The sequence below is a fragment of the Biomphalaria glabrata genome, chromosome 3 (genome assembly GCF_947242115.1).
Source record: "Biomphalaria glabrata chromosome 3, xgBioGlab47.1, whole genome shotgun sequence".
Classification (NCBI taxonomy): domain Eukaryota; kingdom Metazoa; phylum Mollusca; class Gastropoda; family Planorbidae; genus Biomphalaria; species Biomphalaria glabrata.
In genome coordinates, this window is record NC_074713.1 from 55,001,973 (window position 1) to 55,024,126 (window position 22,154).

At 34.1% G+C, this 22,154-nt stretch overlaps 3 protein-coding genes across 4 annotated transcripts in view; 2 read left to right on the plus strand and 1 right to left on the minus strand.

The window, feature by feature from the left end:
• Window positions 1–2,928, minus strand: part of LOC106073974 (tetratricopeptide repeat protein 13-like) — a 37,811-nt gene extending 34,883 nt beyond the window's left edge. The window contains exon 1 of the mRNA XM_056022708.1: window positions 2,570–2,928. Within this exon, the coding sequence (XP_055878683.1) occupies window positions 2,570–2,882 (313 nt within the window). The 5' untranslated portion in view covers window positions 2,883–2,928. The remainder of the gene's footprint in view (window positions 1–2,569) is intronic.
• A 115-nt stretch (window positions 2,929–3,043) lies between these two features.
• Window positions 3,044–11,460, plus strand: LOC106061282 (gastrula zinc finger protein XlCGF8.2DB-like). 2 transcript variants are annotated; one of them, XM_056022718.1, is made up of 2 exons: window positions 3,044–3,178; window positions 7,772–11,460. In XM_056022718.1, exon 2 carries the CDS (start codon window positions 8,012–8,014, stop codon window positions 8,993–8,995), a length of 984 nt encoding a protein of 327 aa, XP_055878693.1. In that variant the 5' UTR covers window positions 3,044–3,178; window positions 7,772–8,011; the 3' UTR covers window positions 8,996–11,460. The 2 variants fall into 2 exon arrangements, with proteins under 2 accessions (XP_055878693.1, XP_055878690.1); XM_056022715.1 differs by lacking the exon at window positions 3,044–3,178 and adding an exon at window positions 3,229–3,341.
• A 2,875-nt stretch (window positions 11,461–14,335) lies between these two features.
• Window positions 14,336–21,997, plus strand: LOC106060708 (gastrula zinc finger protein XlCGF57.1-like). The gene is made up of 2 exons (XM_013218722.2): window positions 14,336–14,480; window positions 17,713–21,997. The coding sequence occupies exon 2, from the start codon at window positions 17,754–17,756 to the stop codon at window positions 19,047–19,049; it is 1,296 nt and encodes a 431-aa protein (XP_013074176.1). The 5' UTR covers window positions 14,336–14,480; window positions 17,713–17,753; the 3' UTR covers window positions 19,050–21,997.
• Window positions 21,998–22,154: the final 157 nt, after the last annotated feature.

Below are 22,154 nucleotides of genomic sequence, written 5' to 3' on the forward strand. Positions count from 1 at the left end.
TTCTTCTTCTTCTTCATCGTTCTCATTGTTATGTTGGAGTGTTCATATGACTAGACCAATACATGAGATGAACTGCGCAGTGGTTTCCAAATCAGGGAGCTCTCCATATAGTTTTCTTTCTATTGGGGTGATTTGGGGCCAATGTCTTATACGAGCCTCTTGGTAGAGAGAGCAGTTTTGGAGGACGTGGTCGGCATTTTCTGGTGATACTCCACATGGGCAGATTTCACTGGTTCCAATTTTGAGCTTCCGGAACATGTGTTGTCGCATTCTGTTGTGTCCGGTCCTGAGTCGAAAGATTAGACGTTGGTCTTGTCGGGATAGCTTATAGTAAGCGTCATCTTTCTTGTGATTTGGATGAGAGCTCGTCCATTTCTCATTTATTTTATGTACAATTAATTTCTTCATTTCTTCTGGATAGAGTGCAGAGTTTACTTGTGAGTTTGTTCTCCCACTCTTGGCGAGTGTGTCAGCCTTCTCATTTCCTGCTAGTTGTATGTGAGCTGGTATCCATTGAATAACAGTTTTTTGCTGTTGTTGAGCTTTATAAGTGCTGTTCTGAGGTTTTTAATATAAGGGGAATCAGAGTTTTGCAAGCTTTGGAGGGTTGTTTTCGCGTCTGTTAGAAAGACAATCTGACTGCGAGGGGAACTTGGATGATTTGCTAGCATGGTAGCAGCTAGTGCTAGTGCTTCCCTTTCTGCTCTGTGACTGTCAGAGAGCTCTCCAGTTGCAATGGATTTTTCTAGTTTTCCTCCATCTGGCCATTCAATAAGTATTCCAGCTCCTCCGTGTGTGGTGGCTTTATGGGATGAGCCATCCGTGTAAACTCTGATCCACTGATTGCTAGGGTAATTGGTATGTAGAAAACAGTTCACTATTTCTTTGAGCTCTGTTGGTCTGTAATCAGATTTTCTTTTTATGTTTTCAATATGGTCCCTTATAGTAGGAAGAGGGCTTTCGTCCCAGGGTGGAGATTCATTATAGTGTATCGAGGATTCCAGAGTAATTTTTTCAAGTTGGTGTTTCTTTTTTAGGTTTAGAGATTCCTGTATGAAATTGGTCCTTTTGAGACGGTTTTTTGTGCCAGTTTTGTGGATTTTTGTTCTGAGTGGGTGCCTCTCCAAGGTTTCCAATTTAGTGAATTGGGAAAGGATTTTTATTTCTCTTCTTTCATCCAGAGAAATCAGGGCAGCGGTTTCCTCCATAGCTTTTATGGGTGTTGTTTTGATTGCTCCTGTCATTATCCTTAGACCAATATTTTGAACCTTGTCTATTTTTCTTAGGTTGGTTTGGGCTGCTGAGCCCCATGCTGTGGCACCATATTCTAGTACAGGTCTTACATAACTGGTATAGGTCTTTTTCAGGATGTTGTGATTAGCTCCCCAATCTGTGCCAGCTAATTTTTTCAAGAGGGATAGTCTCTGGATGCCTTTACTCTGTGTTTTATCTATTTGGTTTTTCCAGGTTAGTCTCGGGTCATAGGTGACTCCAAGATAAGTAGGGCTGTCATTTTTTTCTAAAGCTTCCTTATCTAATGTTAATTTTATTGTTTGTTGTTTTGTTGACAGTGAGAATATGGTATATGTTGTCTTTTTTGTGTTAATGGACATGCCCCAGTCTTTGGACCAATTATTGAGTTTGTCAAGAGCATCTTGTAATCGAAATTTCGATGTTCCTACATATTCTTCTGTGCTAATTAAGGTAAGGTCATCTGCATACATGCTGCTTTTAACTTTTTTGGGTAGGTTTTGATTTAGATCGTTTATGAATATTAGAAAAAGTGTTGGGGATAGGACTCCTCCTCGGGGGACACCATTTTTTATACCCACTGTGTGGCTTCTTTGTCCTTGCATGCAAACTAAGGCTTTTCTGTTATTTAGGTATTCCTTTATCCAGTTGTACATTCTGTGGGATATGTGATGCTGGATTAGCTTGAGCAAGAGACCTTGTTCCTTGTTACCATCATCATTTACACTATTTACAGTCAGCAAATATAGTTATAGGTCTGTGGGTTGGCACTACAGCTATATTTTTTTTTTAAATATTATATATATATATATATATATATATAAAATATTCATTCATAATCTTATGAGTTATGTTTTATTCTTTATTCTAGGTGTAAATGTTTCTATCATTATCAACAATTTAAAAATCAACTAAGACTAGGTTATTCAATCTTTAAAAATTCTTTTAGTCTTGACAAAGACTGGCCAGAGCTTCTAAGGCAATAGTGACAAATCTCTGGCCAGGGGGTTAGAGATCTAAATCCTATTATATAATGCTGACAGTAATTTAAACAAAAATATCCAGGGTAGACTAGAGTAGAATCTACTAGTAGTAGTACTAGATCTACAATAATCTACATCTACTAGAGACGAGATTATTCTAGTTTAAAACTAGATTCTAGGACTAGATCTTACTCTATTACTCTTACACACTTGTGACTTAGTAGTTAGACTTGATACTAAAAACAAGTGAAAATAAAATTATTAAAAGCTAAACTCTAGATCTAGATATCTATTATCTAGTATACCAAATAATTTATAAAGTTGTTGTTGCTCACCACATTCAAGAATAAGCTCTCCTGGGGTGAAAACCAAATTAAAGGTTGGAGGCGATGATATCCACTGGCTGTAATGATACTCTCCGAATTTGTTGTATTCATCATGATCATGAAAACTACAACCAGGTCCGGGGCAACTACTAATATCATCAATGTCAACTTTTTTAAGATTTAATTCTATAAACTGCTGTTTTCCTTCTTCATTATCGATTTGGATGTTAGAAACTCTACACATGTGACCAACTGAAATGTCAGGAAATATGAAGCACACCCAAGAATATTGCAAATAAAGTGAAAGTAGCCACATCTCCATTTTTCTTTACTATCAAAGCTCTTGTTTAAATGAAGATAAATTTACTTATCTACTTAATTTCTTTATTTTCTTCTAATAAAGATTACGTAAGGGAGTTAATAAAGATATCTAAATGTCCACAATAACAGATTTATATCCACACTATATAAACATATCTTATTTATCTATAGTATTCTTTAGGCATAGTATAGATTATTAGCAATATCGACCATTATATCTTGTATCCAAGAACTTGAAGAAGAAAGAAATATGCGTCTCTGGATCACAGACATGACTATCGATCTAGATCTATATAGGTCTGTGATATCTAGATATTTTCTTGTCATAAAGATTTTTTAAGGGAAGTAATAGATCTATCTACATGTAGATCTAAATGAAACTCGATATAGAATTCTAGATCTAGCTTTGAAATTTTTTCATCCTTGCTGTGTCTTCTCAATAACTCACTGAGTCACTTCCGTACGTAGATCTAGATTTAGATCTAGATCTCAATCAGTCATAGATCTATAATTTCTATTATTCGAGTAGTAAATCTTGTAATCTATTAATATTCATACTCTGATACTGATTAGATTTGATTCAATTCAAGTATTTTTAACCATAGACTATATATCAGATATACCCAATTGTAAACTTATCATTCATAAAACACTGAACCATAATCTTCAAATACAAAAACAAAATTTAATAAAATACTCTGAAAGACACAAAGATAAAGGCACATTCCTTGTCCCATATGCTAGGACAAATTTGTACAAATGCTCTTTCTTCCCTAGTGCTATTAGAGCATGGAATGGGTTGCCTGAGCTAGCCAGGAAAACCAGTGACTTGGCAGAATTTAAGTCATTGCATGATATGCATGACGCGTAGGACGTAATCATCTTCTTTTTTGAAGTAACATCTGTATTATATAAGATAAGATAAGATCATGATCCAGACTAGTAGCGCATCAGCGTACTGAGAGAGAGGCGTGCGCTGCAGGTCAGCGTACTGATAGACAGCTGCCAACTTATTGACCTCACTGGCCAGGGACCCAACCGTCGAATCATTACCGACTAGTCTATTAGTAGTAAAAAAGTACTACACACTACAGTGAATCTAGTCAATCTAGTCACACTAGTGGCATGAGTAGTGGAGTAAACTAAAAGACTCAAAAGTGCTCTAGTCGCTAGTGATGCCTCAGTCCTAGAGACACTACCCTAGAGACTACACTTACTTAACTTAAGACTAAGTTGACTTAACTTACTAAACTTACTCAGTCTTACTGAGTGAGACTTACACTTTACAGTGACATTTAAGTCATTGGTTAATATGCATGACGCGTAGGACGTAATTATCTTCTTTTTTGAAGTAACATCTGTATTATATAAGATAAGATAAGACACTAAAAACTTTTAAAAGTCACTATATATATATAGATCTCTTTAATTGACTAAGGAGACTTAGTCACGTGTCCTCAGTAGTACTGTACAGTATAGATTCTAGATAGTATACTATCATACTCACATATGATATAATATATGAGTATAGTATGAGTATCTCGAGTCCGATTTTGACTTATATAAGTAACTGTAATAGTCTTAGATCTAAAGCTATCAATATAATCAATCATACTACCGGTACTACTAATACTAGATCTTGATAAATATATATATATATATATATATATATATATATATATATATATATATATATATATATATATATATATATATATATATATATATATGTATATATGATTATTATAGTTTTATTAGTATAATTATAGAGATCTAGAATCTAGAGCTTGACTGAGTCGTCTGAGTCTGACTCAGCCTTAGCCTTAAGGCTAGATCTAGAATCTAGACTACACTAACACTATCAAGTTTTGCTTAGAGATCTGAGACCAGATGCGAGCTGTGTTAAAATATAGATCTACCGGTATATATAATTATAATATAATATTATATAGATCTAGTGAAAATCTAGTGATGCTTATATTTACATATTATATAAATAATTTAGATCTAGAATCTAGATATTTAATTGTTAATAAAAGATGATGCTAATAACTAAATAAATGCGGATCTACAGATTTGATTAATAAAGTTCAATTTCAAAGACAAGTTAAGCTATTATATTATAATTATCTATGGTTACAACAGCTATAACCTGCCTAATCATGTGGTATGCAGTCTTAGCTGTCATCTAATATCCTGGGTTTGTACCCTGCCTGCTGTCTCTTTCTAGAGAGATTTGGGCTAGGATGTTATAATCTTCAACTCTAAAGGATTGAAACATGTAAACACTAAAACAAGCTCTTTTAACATTCTGTCTTGTGTGATATTTAAGGCCCTGAAGCCTTGTTTAACATGATAAATTAACTTGCTAGTATTTTCTACAATTATCAACTAGAAATGTTTTATCAATTTATTGTATTGGTCAAGATCTAGTCACATGAGTCATTCTTAGTAGTTGTATTAATCTTCTTCACATATATCATATCATGATTGGCTACCTGGTCGTGCAGTTTGCACGCTGGACTGTCGTTTGGATTTATCGATAGTCCTGGGTTCAAACCCTGCCCGCTCCCATCCCCCGTCGTCCTGCAGGAGGTTTGGACTAGGAAGTAAACTATCTTCAACTCTGAAGGAGCATCTGAAATATGTAAAACAAAAAAACATCATTCAATCCCATTTCTTCCATTTTACCATACAGCACTATATTAAACATTTTTATCTTAAATACATTGCTTTTCCTTCTGTTTATGGTAAAGGCTAGTCTAGCTGAGTTGTCCACAATGGTGCTTGTCTTTTCCTTCTCAAGCAAGGTAAAGAATTTGTACTTGACTGAAGTGGTGGTATAAGCTGAATTAGTCCCTTTTATACATCATCGATCGTCTGAGTTGTAGTGAACACAACATGAAAAATAGGACGAGACTATAGAAACAATAGATACTATACAATCTTCCATGTTCATAGGCTCTCAAATAGCAGAGCGCTTGAGAAGACTTGACACTTAAGTTTGAATTCATGTCGTTTCCCCCTTTTTTTTTTTTTATTTTTATTAATGCTTTTTTACCGTTAGTCTAGATCTATCACAAATTTAATTACCGGTACATGACTGATCCAAACTAATTGAACAAAGTATGCTTAATGAGCTTGGTTTATTTTTAAAGTATTGTTTATGTCTTTCTTGTTTACTGTCATTACTCTTCAGCCCCTCCTCAATTTCTTGACACTCAAATATTACATCTTTTTATGGTCTTTGAACATATTCTTGCTTTAGTGAAATACTGGTACATGGTTTATAGCAGTTTGGTTAGAATAGCTTATGAAGTCATTAAGTGCCTAATAACCTAATCTAAATGTCATTTGTGTGTGTGTATATATATATATATATATATATATATATATATAAAAGATTAAAGAAATCCAGTCTTGACCCGGAATGTCTAAAAAACTATCGCCCAGTATCAAATCTTCCCTTCCTGTCAAAGCTTCTGGAGCGCATCGTGTTAGCGCAAATTCTTTCTCATCTTGAACAGTACTGTCTCTTGAAAGAATTTCAATCTGCATATAGGAAGTGCCGAAGCACAAAGACAGCAGTGGTCAGAGTACTAAACGACTTACTTCACAATTCCAACATAGGCCACATCTCAATTCTTTCAATGCTGGACTTGTCCGCAGCCTTTGATACGCTAGACCATGAAATTATGATGGCCAGGTTCTCTGCCTCTTTTGGTTTAACAGGAATTGTCCTAAAATGGCTTGGATCCTACCTGACTGAACGCACCCAAAGTGTCGTTGTTAACGGATCAGAATCAACAAGCTTACTCTTGAAGTACGGAGTACCCCAGGGATCAGTTCTAGGCCCAGTACTGTTCACTATGTATACATATCCACTTAGCGGTGTCATAAGGCCAACCGGCATCCTATACCATTTCTTTGCCGATGACTCACAGTTATACAATTCCTCAGTACCATCAGAGGTGTCGCATCTGGCAGAGAAAATCAGTAGTACCGTTGCAAGGGAGAGCAATTGGATGGTTGAAAATAAGCTCAAGATGAACGAATCTTGGAGTTTTCTTCGACTCAACACTATCTTTCGACCCACACATAAGTCAGCTCTGCAAGGGTCTTTATCTGCAGCTGCGTAGATTAGGCCAGATCCGACCATATTTAACAACGGAGTCAACAAAAACGCTAGCTGTGGCATTCATACTCTCCCTCCTTGACTACTGTAAAGCCGTGCTAGCAGGTATACCTGATGACAAAATAGCCAAACTGCAACGTATACAGAACAACGCCGCACGAATAGTACTTAGAAAAACAAGACAAGATTCTGCTACTACGCTCTTGCGCATGCTCCATTGGCTTCCTGTGAAAGCGAGAATCGATTACAAGGTCGCCACACTTTGTCATCAGTGTATATATAACAATGAGATGCCCCTGTACCTTAGAGAACTGATTACTCCATATGTCCCCCAGAAAGCCCTGCGCTCAATGGACTCAACGCTTTTAGTGGTGCCACGTTTCTCCCTCAAAAGCTACGGTCTGCGGGCTTTTCTCAGTGCACGGACCAAAGGTTTGGAACTCACTCCCCATTGATCTCAGACAGACAACATGCTATACGACTTTTAAGAAGAACATTAAGACCTACTTGTTTAAAACTTTTTTAGATTAGTTTTTTATTTCCATTGTCGTGTTTGTGTTTGTAATGTTATTACAGCGCCTTGAGCCTACATTTTGTTTGTTAACAGCGCTTTATAAATAAAATTATTATTATTATTATTATTATATATATATATATATAAACCAGTAAGTATTGAAATTAGCAGCAATGCTTATAATTATGAAGCTTTATGAATCAATCTTAAGCTATTGATTGTTAAATATTTTTCATTGCAGATTGAGAAAAAAAAAGGACTACCTAAAGGAGCTTATATTCTTGCATGAGATGAAAAATGTAAAACATATTCTAAAGAAAGATTATATGAACACAGTAAGAATGTGTAATGTGCAATAAAGGAGGTACAAATCTGCAAAATTTCAAGCAATACCCTTAAACTCATGCACAAACCAAACAGTTTCAGTGCCCTGAATTGCACGAAAGAATTTAGATCCCAATATCAGTTATAGGAATACAGAATGGTTCACTCAGGACAGTCTTTTAAATGCAACTTGTGTAACAAATTCTTTACTTCGTTGTTGACTTTAAAAAAACATTTTTTGATTCATACTGGAGAAAAACCTTTTCAGTGTTATCACTGTAACAGAAAATTTAGATGTCTTTCAAGGTTAAAAGAACATCTTTCATTTCATCTTGGTTATTTGCAATTTAAATGTCCTTTTTGTAGTAAAGAGTATTCTAACAATTCTTATTTACAAGAACATATACAAACTCATAGTATAAAAATGAAAACCTTTCAGTACCCAATTCACTGTCATATTTGCAATAAAGGTTTCAGAAAATCTTCCCACTTAAAATCACATATGTTTTCTCATACTGGAGAGAAACCATTTAAATGTAACCAGTGCTGTAAAGGGTATATTTCTAACAGAAGTTTGACTCTGCATGCATTTATTCATACTGGGAATCTACCATTCCAGTGTAATATTTGCAAAAAAGGCTTTGTTAAGCATTCTGCATATAGAGACCACCTGCTGATTCATACAGGAGAGCTACCATATCAATGTGACATTTGTTCTAAAAGGTTTAAAACAAGCTATGGTAGGAATCGACATTCTTTGATTCATAGTAAAAAGACACAATTTAATTGTACTCTATGCAGTCAAAGGTTTAACTTTAGATCACATTTATTGTCGCACCTAAAGCAAGCTCATCGAGATAGTAAAGGAGAACAATGTTATAAATGTATTTTGTGTAATCAGGTTTATTTAAACAAGATATCAATTCTGTTGCACCTGAAACATCACATCAGTGACAGGACAGAACTCAGATGCTTATTGTGCAATAAAGTTTTTTCCAACATCTTTTCTCTTAGAGGCCATATCAAGCATCACTTAAGAGAAAAGGTGTTTGTATGCGTACTGTGCAATAAAAGGTCTGACTACAAAAGTAATTTAAGTGAACACATAAAAACTCATGTGATAAAGAGGAAAACAAGATAAACTATCGATCCTTGTGAGTTTTTTTTAAGGATGTTTCATCTGAAGTATCATATTGTTTGGCACACAAGGAAAACAATCTTTACATGCGTAGTGTGTAATAAAATTTTAATTTCCAACAGAATTTAATAAATGGTATCAAATCTCATGTACTGTTAACAATGGGTTGCACACCAAAAAAAAATTGATTTATTATTTCTTCCGCGGACACTATTAAAACAACAAAGATGATCTTTCAGACAGACTGCTGCCACTCGAGTTCATTTTTGCTGAAGCTTAATAGATACTGAACAATAATGCTGGGAACAAGATCTGTTCTAGTTGGACTTGTGTACTGGGGTATTTGGCAAGCTCATTTGTTCTGTAAGCTTTGCATTAGACTGTCTCACAGTCTCCTCTAACATAGGCATTCGGCAGAATGTGTACCAGTACTAGTAATAATACTCTTTTTTAGACTGGACCTAAGTTGTTTATTTACGGCAAAAATGAAGCTGTCTTTAGGGCCATTTGAAAATTAGGGCTATAACTAATTTGTACAATAAAGGCAATTATGCTTTACTTATTCATTTAAGTTCTAAAGCAATGCCACAAAATGCTTGATTAAAACAGTGGAACCTAACACTTTTCAACCTGGGAACTTAATATATTTTCAAGACATGTAAAGGGGGCATAATCTCATTAAGCCGTTGATTTCAATGAATCCAATCCTTTTTAGTTTCAGGATAAACTGTGAATTGGAGTCTTAAGTGGGACACCACACCATAGCCAGTCATAAGCCTTAATATTATATTACCTATGGGCCATAGTTTGTATATCACTGAATTAATAAGGTGGCAGATGTGTTGGGTAAAGTAAGGGTAAAAATAAATGAGTTGTTAATGATTGATTAATGCAATGATATGTTGTTTACAAGATTAGAAAAAAAAAAATGAAGAACTATCTATACTATGAAGTAGAAAGTAAGGCGTATGTATGTATGTATGTGCCGAATAGAAATCAAAACCGTTTGACCAATCTTGATAAAACTTGGCAGAAATGTTCTTTGGGTGTTAACTTGAACCGTGACGTATGTATAGTAGTCCTAAAACAAACTTAAGACCCTAAAAAAAAAGTTGCCCAACTCTATAAAAATATTGTATCTTATAAATCTAGGTCACAAAGCCATGTCTACATCAAGACAAAGAGGTCACGCATGCGCAGATATAAAAATGTCTATGTCTAAATTAGCTCTCATTCAAGAAAACATAATTTTTTTACTTTTACACATGAACATACATATTAGTGTCTATTCATTTCAATATGAAACTTAACCTTCAAACTTGAGTTTACAAAACATTTTTTACATAAAATCGTTCGCTCTAAATGTAAATAGCTTTAAACGTCTTGACATACTTTTCCGTAACTTGCGGCTCCATTACATGAACCGCGTAGTGATACAAATGCAATGAACGTCAGAGGTCATAATATCGCGCATAATAAAGGCATATTATTAAACTAATAAATTACTTACATAATATAATTTACTTTCCAATGTGTTTTTTTTAAAGCATTTAAGCCTACGGCTACTGATTCGGTTTTCATTTTAAGTCTTTATTTTCAAATTACTTTTTTCTTAAAGATTTACTTAATTGTAATTAGTCAGAAAATTGCTTTGATTTTACAAGTATCTACCATGTATATATTTCATATAAATACTGGATATATATACTTATACACTCTTTATTTTCAAATTACATATTTGTTAAAGATTTACTTAATTATATTTAGTGAGAAAATTGCTTTGATTTTAAAAGTATCTACCATGTATATATTTCATATAAATACTGGATATATGTACTTATACATCTTTAAATTTATAATCTGTCATTATACATTTTGTTTGTTCTTATTATGCTCCATTGTAAAATCTTCTTTTAAAGTTCTTTACTCTTGCACCAGTTCATATTTTGTTTCTTTTTCTATTGATCTTGTCTTTGTAATTTTTTACTGACAGTCTAGTAACAAACCAACAAAATACCAAGAGGCATCGTAGAGGCTGGTGTCATACAGTGTGGGTGTGATTAGCTAATTATGTCGCCCTCCTCTCTCCACATATGAACACTCCGAGAAATAAACATTCTCATATGTCATTTGATGAAGCATTCCCATATTAAATGTCATGCGATGAAACAGTCCCATATTAAATGTCATTGGATGAAACATTCCCATATTAAATGTCATTTAATGAAACATTACGTTAAATTTTTTTATTTTTTTTTTTGCTTTTCTAGTCTTTTGCATTGATTTTTTTTTAATTTATTTCAATGCTGTTTGTCTTCCTTGAATGAAATGATCATGTTGCACATGTTGTGACCAACCAAAAGGTTGGGAAATATAAAATGCGCCCAAGAATATTGCCAATTAATTGAATTTAGTCAAATACATTTTGACCACAATTGTTCCTTACATCTCTAAATGCTTCTTTTTTTTTTTTTTTTTGTGTCTTCAACATTGTATAAGGGAAGTAATAAAAGAAACTACATCTCCATGTCAGTGTTTGCATTTTCATTCTCTTTTCTGTGTTCGCCATGCATAGATCTAGATCTAGTAATCCAGTGTTTCCCAAAGAGGGGTACGTGTACCCCCAGGGGTACGGGAAGACTATGGAGGGGGTACGCGTAGCACCTCATTAACTATGCTGACTTTTTAAAATACCCATTTATTATCTTCATTCTTCTCATGATGCAAGGCGAGAGGTACTCGGTGTTACAAAATTATTTAAAAAGTACACTTTAGTCAAAAGTTTGGGAAACACTGATTATTTTAATACTATTCATGTTAGCCATTGTCTAATTGTTTATGGTATTGTCGAGCTAAATGCCGAATTAATGCAACTGTTACATGAATTAAAATGAGCTGGGGGGTACGAGGGATACTCAGCATTACAAAAAGTATACAAGGGGTACACATAGATCAAAAGTTTGGGAAATACTGTTGTAATCTAATGTTCATACTGATAATTAAGAGATTCTAACTAGTTGAAAAAATTTAAAGTAGGCCTACTGGGAAAGTTTTCAATTTCAGACTTTGCAATCTATAGAGCAGAAAATGTTAATGTTATCTGTTTCTTTGGCCAATGGTTAACGAGCAGGGTGTCTTCTTAAAACTGTCAGGTAGAGTTGAGCCTTCGGCTCTTGGAACTCCAGGCCAGCAAAAGTGAACAAGAGCTCCCTTTCACCCCTGGCGGGGTGTCAGACTTGCGCCCAGAGACCCCTGCCATTTTCCTTTTCTATACCAAGCTATCCGTGCTGGACACGCCATTTATGTAACGGCGCCTGGATTGTGACAAGGTTGTGGGAGCTTTTTATGCAACTCCGCCCAGTGCAATGAGGATGCTCTCGCACCCCCACAGGAGCCTTGTTTTGCTACCAATTAGCCTAATCGTTTCCGCCTACGATCGTTTCCACCCGGGCGCCACTACGAGGCAGGGTAGCATGCCATCGTCCAGACGCCTTGACTTTACAACGTCGCCTCCACTGATTTGGTCATGTCTTCCGGATGAAGAACGAACGTAGGCTCAAAAGTTATCTTATCTTATATAATACATCTCTTATATGATCTCGCTACTGGGACACGAAAAGCTGGACTTCCCCACCTCCAATATGTAGACGTATTTAAACGGGACCTCAAACCAGAGAACATCGATGTTGACCTCTGTGAAGACTATAGGCCTAGCACTAGACAGAACTTTGTGGAGAAAGATGCTGACAAAGAAAGCTACGGACAGAGAAAAAGTGTGGACCTCGGCTCTATAAGAAAAGCGAACCAAACGAAAAATGACTGGTTCCTCCACCATCACAACAAATGCCATCTTTACTTGCTTTTAGTGGCGTAGCGAATTTTTTTTTTACATAAAATATTAATTATAACGGCATTATCTCATGTCATGATGTCAAAATGCAGGGCCCCTAAAGAGATGAAGCTTCCTGGACCCACAAATAATGGCAAATCCCTAGCTACGCCACTGCCTGCTTTGTATGTGGACCGGAATGTCCCTGCAGAATAGGGCTCTAAAGTTAATGTAAAAGTGCTTTACGAGATGAATCATAGTAAACAATGAAATGAGTTTAATTTGCTAAAATATTTGGTTGTTTATTCGGATAATTTGTAATTGTTAATTGAAGAAGAGAGGTGTTGCATCTCATTAGCTCAAAGACGTTATTACTATTATTATTTAATTAATAAAAAGGCTGTTTGTCCTACACATTTTCAAATTGATGTTATAGCCGAACTAAAATATTCGGAAATACGTGTATAGACCACAACACGCCAAACAGAGGCGTGGGGAAGGGAGGGGTGAATTTGAAAACAAAATTCCCTAGCCCCCACTTGAGGGGGCCCCCCAAATGAGTGTTTGTTACATTAAATATTACGCAAAATTCAGCCCCCCCCCCCCAGAGGTCAAGCCCCCAAATGATGTCAAATTTCCTAGCTACGCCAATGGTTGCAATGTGTTTGCAAAGACAGTTTTTGTTAAATCGGCCACCGAAGTGGTCCTCCCAGGCAGATCAAAAGGTAGGTTTTTAATATGCAAGCATATCTCCATCGATACAAAAATAAGAGGTGTGTCGAAAGTGCTGCCGATAGCCTACTATTGTATTGTTAGTTCGACTTGATGCTGACACAGGATACATGGATTTACATTGTTAATATTTATATATAGGCCATAAAGGTGCGTTGGTCCGACCACATACGAAAGAAATCTTAGAGCTGTCCAACAGGAACAGTATCAATGTGACAGTGAAAAGGTCCCAACTTGGATAGGTGGGACATGCCAGACAATCGCCTTCCCGAACAACTTCTGTACGGGGAGCTGTGTGCAGGAATGCGCTCCATGGGAGGTCAATACAAGCGCTTTAAAAACACTATCAAGAGCTCGTTCAAGGAATGCGATAGGTATCAACTTTCACAGGTGGGAAGCACTAGCTCTTGATCGCTCCTCATGGCGCGAAGCTGTGAGTCTCGGAGTCTCGAGATTTGAAGCCAGGGTGAAAGAGCGCCGAACAAACAAAAAGCTGAGAGAAGAAGCAGTCATGTCTGCAACTGACCTAGCCTACCCATGCCAAGTATGCAGCCGGCTTTTTAAAGCGAGGATTCGACTTTACAGTCATCTTCGAGTCCATATGAAATGCGATATGTATTTATTTTCTAGTAACCACAATAAATCCATTTCCATTTAGATATTATATAGGTCTGTGTTTTCTACCAAAGATCTTGTATAGAAGAAAATACAAATGAACGAATTTTATGTATTTTTTTAACTTTATTATTGTAAATCCCTTTTCAAGATTGATCTAGATCTAGATATAGAAGTATAGATCTACTATCTACATCTAGATCTTATCTTATATGATACAGACGTTACTTCAAAAAAAGAAGATGATTACATCCTGCGCGTCATTCATTTAGTCATGCATATTAACCAGTGACCTAAACTCCTCCAAGCAAGGTAGACCTATAATAACCTATAATAATAATAATATATAGTATAGATTCTTATATTAGGCACACCGTATTCGGGAACTATATCAAATTTTTATTTTATTTTTTTTATTTGGTGACGGTTTAACTTACAAAAAAACTGAAAGCAGATTCTTATTCTGCAACTAAAGGACTATAGAAATAGCTTTGTTTCTTTGAATTACTACTCATAATCAAGATTTTATTTTAAAATAAATCAGGTCACTTCATGCTCCTATAATAAATGCAGTTTTTGTGCTTTCTCCTTTAGCGCACATTGAGCACCGTTAAGAAACACCGCTATGTTATTGCTAATAAATTATATCTGTGTTAATTAAAAATTATTTAATCTAGATTGTATTAAAAGAAGTAGATCTAGGTAGATGCCTACCTATATAATCAATGTGTAGAAACAGACAGAAATAAATCTCTATAAATTATAGATCTAAAAATTAATTATCATAAACATGATGATGATATTTTCAACTAGGCTACATGTATTCTCTCTTTCTTTTTATTTCCCATCCAAGGACCCTCTTCTTTTCATAATTTGGATGTTCATTTTGTTACACCTTAACATCCCCTCCCTCCCATAGATGCTTATAATTCTTTTCATTACTCTTTCCCCCTTCCCTCCACTGCCTGTTTGATAGGTTGTGACACTACACGCTTAGTATATACCTCTCCTAATCGCCAGCACTCGCCTGGTGTGATCACCTGCAGTGGGCATGGTCTCTGGCTTCAAATTAGCAGCCCACACTTTTTCTTTCATTCATAAATTATATATTATATATATCTCGATCTAGGTCACGTTTATTCATTGAAAAAATCATAGATTTATTAATCCCAGTAATATTTCTTATTACGATTTTGCCTTGTGCACTATAGGAGAATGTGTTAAATTCATTATTAATGTTGAAACACCTCCTTTTTTAATTTTATTTAACAGCTTACGGAATAAATGTGATTGAAATGTCTTTCTAAAGATGTTTGGAAGCTTATTTTGATATGCCCATCAGCCTACGATCAGACTGGCTAATAATATAGCCTTCATCCCTTATATGGGTATGAATTGCCGGGGGAGGTTAAAACAATAGCTTTACATACTTGGTTACCGAGAATCTAAAAAACTGCCATCTGCTTTGGAAAAGCGGAACAAAAATACAGGAACTTATCTAAAATTGGACATGCACTGTCCCGAAACGTCGTTTTTAGCTCCAAACATAAAAACAAATTAATTATAAACAAAAAAAAGCGACATGTTTCTTAAAGGAGAATTCGATGAGCTGTGCCTAATATAAGAAGCTACTATATTACTATTACTAGATTATATTATTATACTATCTAGATCTATTAGTTAGTATTATAATATAAATTATTATTAGTATATATTATATAACATAAGTAGGTATAATAGATTATAGAGTCTATAATCTAAATCTAGTTAGTTAGTACTAGTCTAGTAGATCTAGATCTAGTTAATTCTAGTTCAATACTCTAACTCTAATTCTAATACTGTGTAGTGACTTTAGTGTAACTATTCTTCCTATTCTTCTACTCAGTTCTAGATCTAGAATCTAGATCTAGATTCTAGATTTTCTAGATGTAGATCTAGATATTTATATATTTAAATTTATTAAGACTAAGATAACTAATTATTATTATAATAATCCAATTCCATTCCATCCAGAGATAAGTACTTAAAGTAGAATAAGAATTCAAATACAGCAAATTATGAACATCTAGATCTAGATTCTAGATTCTAGATTGTTTGTTACATTGTAATTGTAGCTAGAACTAGAATCTATAGATTTTTATAGAATAGATCTAATAAAATCTAATTAATTAGATCTAGATACCGGTATATATCTAAATTTAAAATTCTAATTTCTACCCATGGGTGTTAAGTATTATGACCAGTTATATTATTATCTGACTCTCTAATGATTTATAATGAATCATAATCAGTGACTTAGAATCAAAGAATCTAGACTAGTATTAGATCTACTAAATGGCTGCCTGGTCGTGCAGTTTGCTTGCTGGCGACTGGACTGTCGTTTGGATTTATGATAGATTTATCGATGGTCCCGGGTTCAAAACCTGCCCGCCTCCATCCCCCATCATCCAGCGTGAGGTTTGGACAAGGAAGTTAACTATCTTCAACTGTGAAGGAACATACGAAACATGTAAAACATTTTACAAACATTCAGACCATTCCATGCTGTAAAGTAATAGTAATAATTTAGCACTCTATGTCTATAGTAATTATATAAAATTAAAAGATATCATTGAAGATCTAAGACAGACCTAGTCACCCTAGTGACATGGGCGTAGCTGGGGGGTGATTTAGGGAGGCTATCTTTTTTTTAAAACAAAAGCAAGGCTTCAATCACCAAATTCCTTGATGGTAGCCAAGTGGTTATGAGGTTCAAACCTTCTCTAATAATCTAAATTACAGCCAAAAATGTCCATGTGTCCAAGGGATTTTTTTAGGTTAAACCTTGACCAATAAAACTAAAGCATTGCCAAAGGGATTGGAAGTTACTCCCCTTCTCCCTATTCCAATAAAAACTACCCCCAATAAATCATTTCAGACATTGATTTGTTTTTTTCTACCTGTCTGTGGGCTCCATTAATAAAGTGCAGTGAATAGCATATTTTATATTTTACATGCAATTTTTCTTAGAAGAACAGCAAGATATTAAGATATTGTGCTTTTGACACATTAGGAAATGAATTTTTAAAGTTCTAAATACAGGAAATAATACTTAGCACATAATATATAACCTTATATAACTCAATGTTTGTGTGTCAATTTTTTTTTTTAATTTGAAAATTCTTTGGAAATTTGATCTTTGATTTAAAATTTATTTCATTTTATAAAACACTCTTTCAAGACAGAAATGTACATATCGAAATTTTTTTTTTCAAAAGAGATACATCATAATGATATGTTAAATTAATTACACTTGGTAAAATTATTGGTCAAAATGTGCCAAATAGAGTAACGTAACATTTTGCAAACCCTACTTAGATCAAAGAATTACAACTAGTAGACCTGCGAAATGCCACGATTTATTTATTACAATTATTAATTACATTATACCGGTAGCTATTAATATGTGACACAGTAATGCACAAAATAATTAAGCTTTATTATTATACTTAACCAGAAGCTGTTCATTGCTTAATAAGTCTTTTTTTGTGTGTGTTCTTTGCAGGTTTAAAAAAAAAAGGTGAGGTAACTCTAACACCATTTACCATGGAGCAGATGACCTTGAAAAAAAATCATCCAATAGATTGTATGAACAGAGCAAAAGATAAACATAGCAACGTCAAAAGTGTAGTGTGCAGTAGAGAATGTAAGCATGTGAATAACAATAACTTGAAGCAAGATCTTTTATCTCATACACAAACGCAACGATTTCAATGCCTTCTATGCAAGAAAGAATTCATCAATCCATTTCAGTTAAAGAAGCACAAAAGGGTTCATTCTGGACAAAAGCTCCGATGTAATTTGTGTAACAGGTTATTTAATTCTTTGTTGAAATTGAAATATCATTTTTCAATTCATACTGGGGAAAAGTCTTTTCAGTGTTATCACTGTAACGAACAATTTAGTAGTGTTTTTAAGTTGAGACATCATTTATCATTTCATCTTCATTATCGTCCGTTTGAAAAGTCGTTTCAGTGTTATCACTGTAATGAACATTTTCTAGGAGTTACAAAGTTAAGGCACCATTTATCATACCATCTTGGTTATTTTCGGTTTCTATGCCCTTTTTGTAATAAAGGATATTTTGTCAAGAAAAGTTTAAAAGAGCATATGGAAACTCATAGTATTAAGATGAAAACTTTTCAGTATCCATTTCACTGTCATATTTGCAATAAAGGCTTGAGAAGTTCTTCCCACTTAAAATCACATATGTTTTCTCATACTGGGGAGAAACCATATAAATGTAACCAATGCTGGAAGGGGTATTGTTCCTTGACAGCATTGAAGGAGCATCATTATATTCATACTGGGAATCAGCCATATCAATGTGAAATTTGCAAAAAAGGTTTTGTGCAGAATCGCTCCTATAAAAAACACATGCTGGTTCATACAAAAGAACAACCATTTCAGTGTGAAATTTGTTCCAAAAGATTTAAATCAATCACTGCTATGAAAAAACATTCTCTGATTCATAGTAAAGAAACTCCCTTTCAATGTGTGATATGCAAACAAAGATTTAGATTTAAAGCAAATTTATTAGCCCACCAAAAGCAAGCACATTATCGTAAGGAAAAAAAATGTTTTAAATGTGTTTTATGTAATGGATCTTTTTTAAAGAAGATATCAGTTCTATTGCACCTTAAATCTCACATCAGTGACAGGACAAGACTAAGATGTTTATTGTGCAACAGAATTTTTTCAAAGCAATATTACTTGAAATACCATATCCTTCATCACACAAGAAAAACATTTGTATGTGTACTCTGTAATAAAAGTTTTAAATACAGGAATAATTTGAGAGATCATTTAAAAGCTCACACGATAAAGAGGAAAGTAAGATAAACTATAGATCCGTAGTATTGAAATTTAATTAGGTCACTTTGTCTTTCTACAGTTTACATTTTTTAAAAAGTGCTTTAATTAAATTAAATTTTGTCAAATTTGGTTACCGCAATGTTTCATAAACTTTTTTCTTAATGGAGCACTTTGTTTATTTTTTAGAGATTATTGGCCTACTAGTTAATTATTCCAGTAGTTCGTAGAACACCAATTCAGGCCTCGCCAAACACTAGGGGTTCCACAGAACACAGTTTGGGAAACACTGGGTTACAGAATATAATAATTTTGAAATGACCAATGGAGGTACTTAGAGTTAAAAGTACCAGATTTTAATACTTTTTGGAAATCAAAGGCTTTCTTGTAGTACTGTTCACCATTCCATCCAGGTTTGAAGGGATTACTTTTGTATTTGTCCAATTGACCACCTCAGCCTAACTACTGTAACAATAGGAATAAGTTTGACTACAATTGACCACCTCAGCCTAACTACTGTAACAATAAGTTTGACTACAATTGACCACCTCAGCCTAACTACTGTAACAATAAGTTTGACTACAATTGACCACCTCAGCCTAACTACTGTAACAATAAGTTTAACTACAATTGACCACCTCAGCCTAACTACTGTAACAATAGGAATAAGTTTGACTACAATTGACCACCTCAGCCTAACTACTGTAACAATAGGAATAAGTTTGACTACAATTGACCATCTCAGCCTAACTACTGTAACAATAGGAATAAGTTTGACTACAATTGACCACCTCAGCCTAACTACTGTAACAATAGGAATAAGTTTGACTACAATTGACCATCTCAGCCTAACTACTGTAACAATTGGAATAAGTTTGACTACAATTGACCACCTCAGCCTAACTACTGTAACAATAGGAATAAGTTTGACTACAATTGACCACCTCAGCCTAACTACTGTAACAATAGGAATAAGTTTGACTACAATTGACCACCTCAGCCTAACTACTGTAACAATAGGAATAAGTTTGACTACAATTGACCACCTCAGCCTAACTACTGTAACAATAGGAATATAGATGCAAATATGAACAACATTCACACACGAAACACATACACACTCATAACCAGCCCTTGATGAATTCTATGTACTTCTCGATGACGACAGATGACCTTGTAACACTCTGACCGAAAGTGGGATTTCATCTTTTTGTAGATTGGTCTTTGGTCCTTAATTAGTTTTTGATACCAGTATGAGGCTCAGAAACAATAAACTAATTAACTACACATAGACTAGACCTTGAAGACTTGACTTGAATGTTTTAGACATGTTAAAAATAAATAAACATTTGTTAAGTATATTTGGGCATATTGACTTACTTAATCTCCCATATAGCTTCTTCATTAAAGATTAGTTTAGACTGCATGTACTAATAATGCAATTAATGTGTATTACTCTCAGTAATACAGGGATTTTGGGGGCACGGGAGCTAAACCTTTGAGGACCCTTGCATTTTGACATTCAACATCATGACATGAGATAATGTACTTAATAAAAAATATGTGTTAAGTCCAATAGGTACAATATATAAGTAAAAAAAATGTTTTTAAAATCCCTTTAAGACACTTTTAATGAATAATACCATTGTTTATTTGTGAAATAATGCTCAAGTGGCAAATCTCAATTAATCTATATCTATAACATCAAGTGGCAAATCTCAATTAATCTATATCTATAACATCAAGTGGCAAATCTCACTCAATTAATCTATATCTATAACATCAAGTGGCAAATCTCACTCAATTAATCTATATCTATAACATCATTAAGATCAATGCTGTCTAGTATTTTTGACATCACATGATTAGTGAGATGGCACCACTGATTACTTTCATTACTAATAAATGTTTCCTGAACTAGACTGCAATATTTTTGTGGTATAATTTATGAGTGTTACCACTAGATCTAGGTTTTTGCCCCAAGATGCATCTCCTTATGATAAAATGGTGCAGTGCAGTGAAAAATGGGTGGTAGCTTCCACCCCCCTTTTTCCTGCAAACACACATTAAGAACAAAAATACTTAGTCTGTGTCTGGACTTCACACTGGACAATAAATTTTTAGCAATATTTTCATTGCACAATTTTTCATTCTGATCTTGTCAACAAATTTTACTGGACATTCCACTTTTAACAAATCAGCTCTTATATCTCATGTATGTATTTATGTTAATCTTTTCTTTCATGTTAATTTGAGTTAAACGTTGCTAGTTTTTTTTTTTTTTTTTTTTTTCTTAATAAGCCAATCCACATTTCATGGGTCATTAGAATTTTTTAAAATCTTCTTACCAAAAATATATATTTTTACATTAGACTGATAATCAATTAGATTTTTGTTTTTATTTGTAAGTTTTATTGTATGTATTCCTGTTGATGTACAGCCTGTGTAACGTTTCTTTTGAAAATAAAGACATAACTCATTCTCTCTTAATGGACCTCATTCACCAATCGTAAACAAACAACATTTAGTCACGTGATCTTATTGAGAAAACAACGAAACAAACGGTCACGTGACAACCATCATGAATTAAACATTAGATCGTAAATTATATAGAAGAGATTGAGTACCACGAGGCTATATGTTGTTTGTTTACGATTGGTGAATGAGGCCCATTGACAATAGTATCGTTGATTTTGACCCCGTGAAATTTTTGGTTTTTGGAAACTTGTATTTATGTTACCGGCATATAAAAATAGAATCTATTCTCCTAAAATTTTATACCAGAAGTAATGTTTTCTGATTACAAACATTATTGTTAAATCATAAGTTAAATCATAACGGTAGAATGTACAAATGTGAAAAATGAACAATTCTGTCAGAACGTGGAAAAATAATTACGGAGATAAAGAGTTTAAATTGCGGTAAGATAAAAATAAGCATTCATTAATAAAAAGAAGACGAAAATAATATTTGTGTTTTGTTTCGTTAAATTTGTTCCTATTTGTAAAAATATCATCTGGTTTTATACTTTAGTGCTGAGTTGTTAGCAGTTCAAGTTGTGCATACTAAGTCACAGAAGAAAAAAAATTCTCACCACCAAAAAGGGGGGGGGGGGGGCTAGCTAAGTTCTTTTTT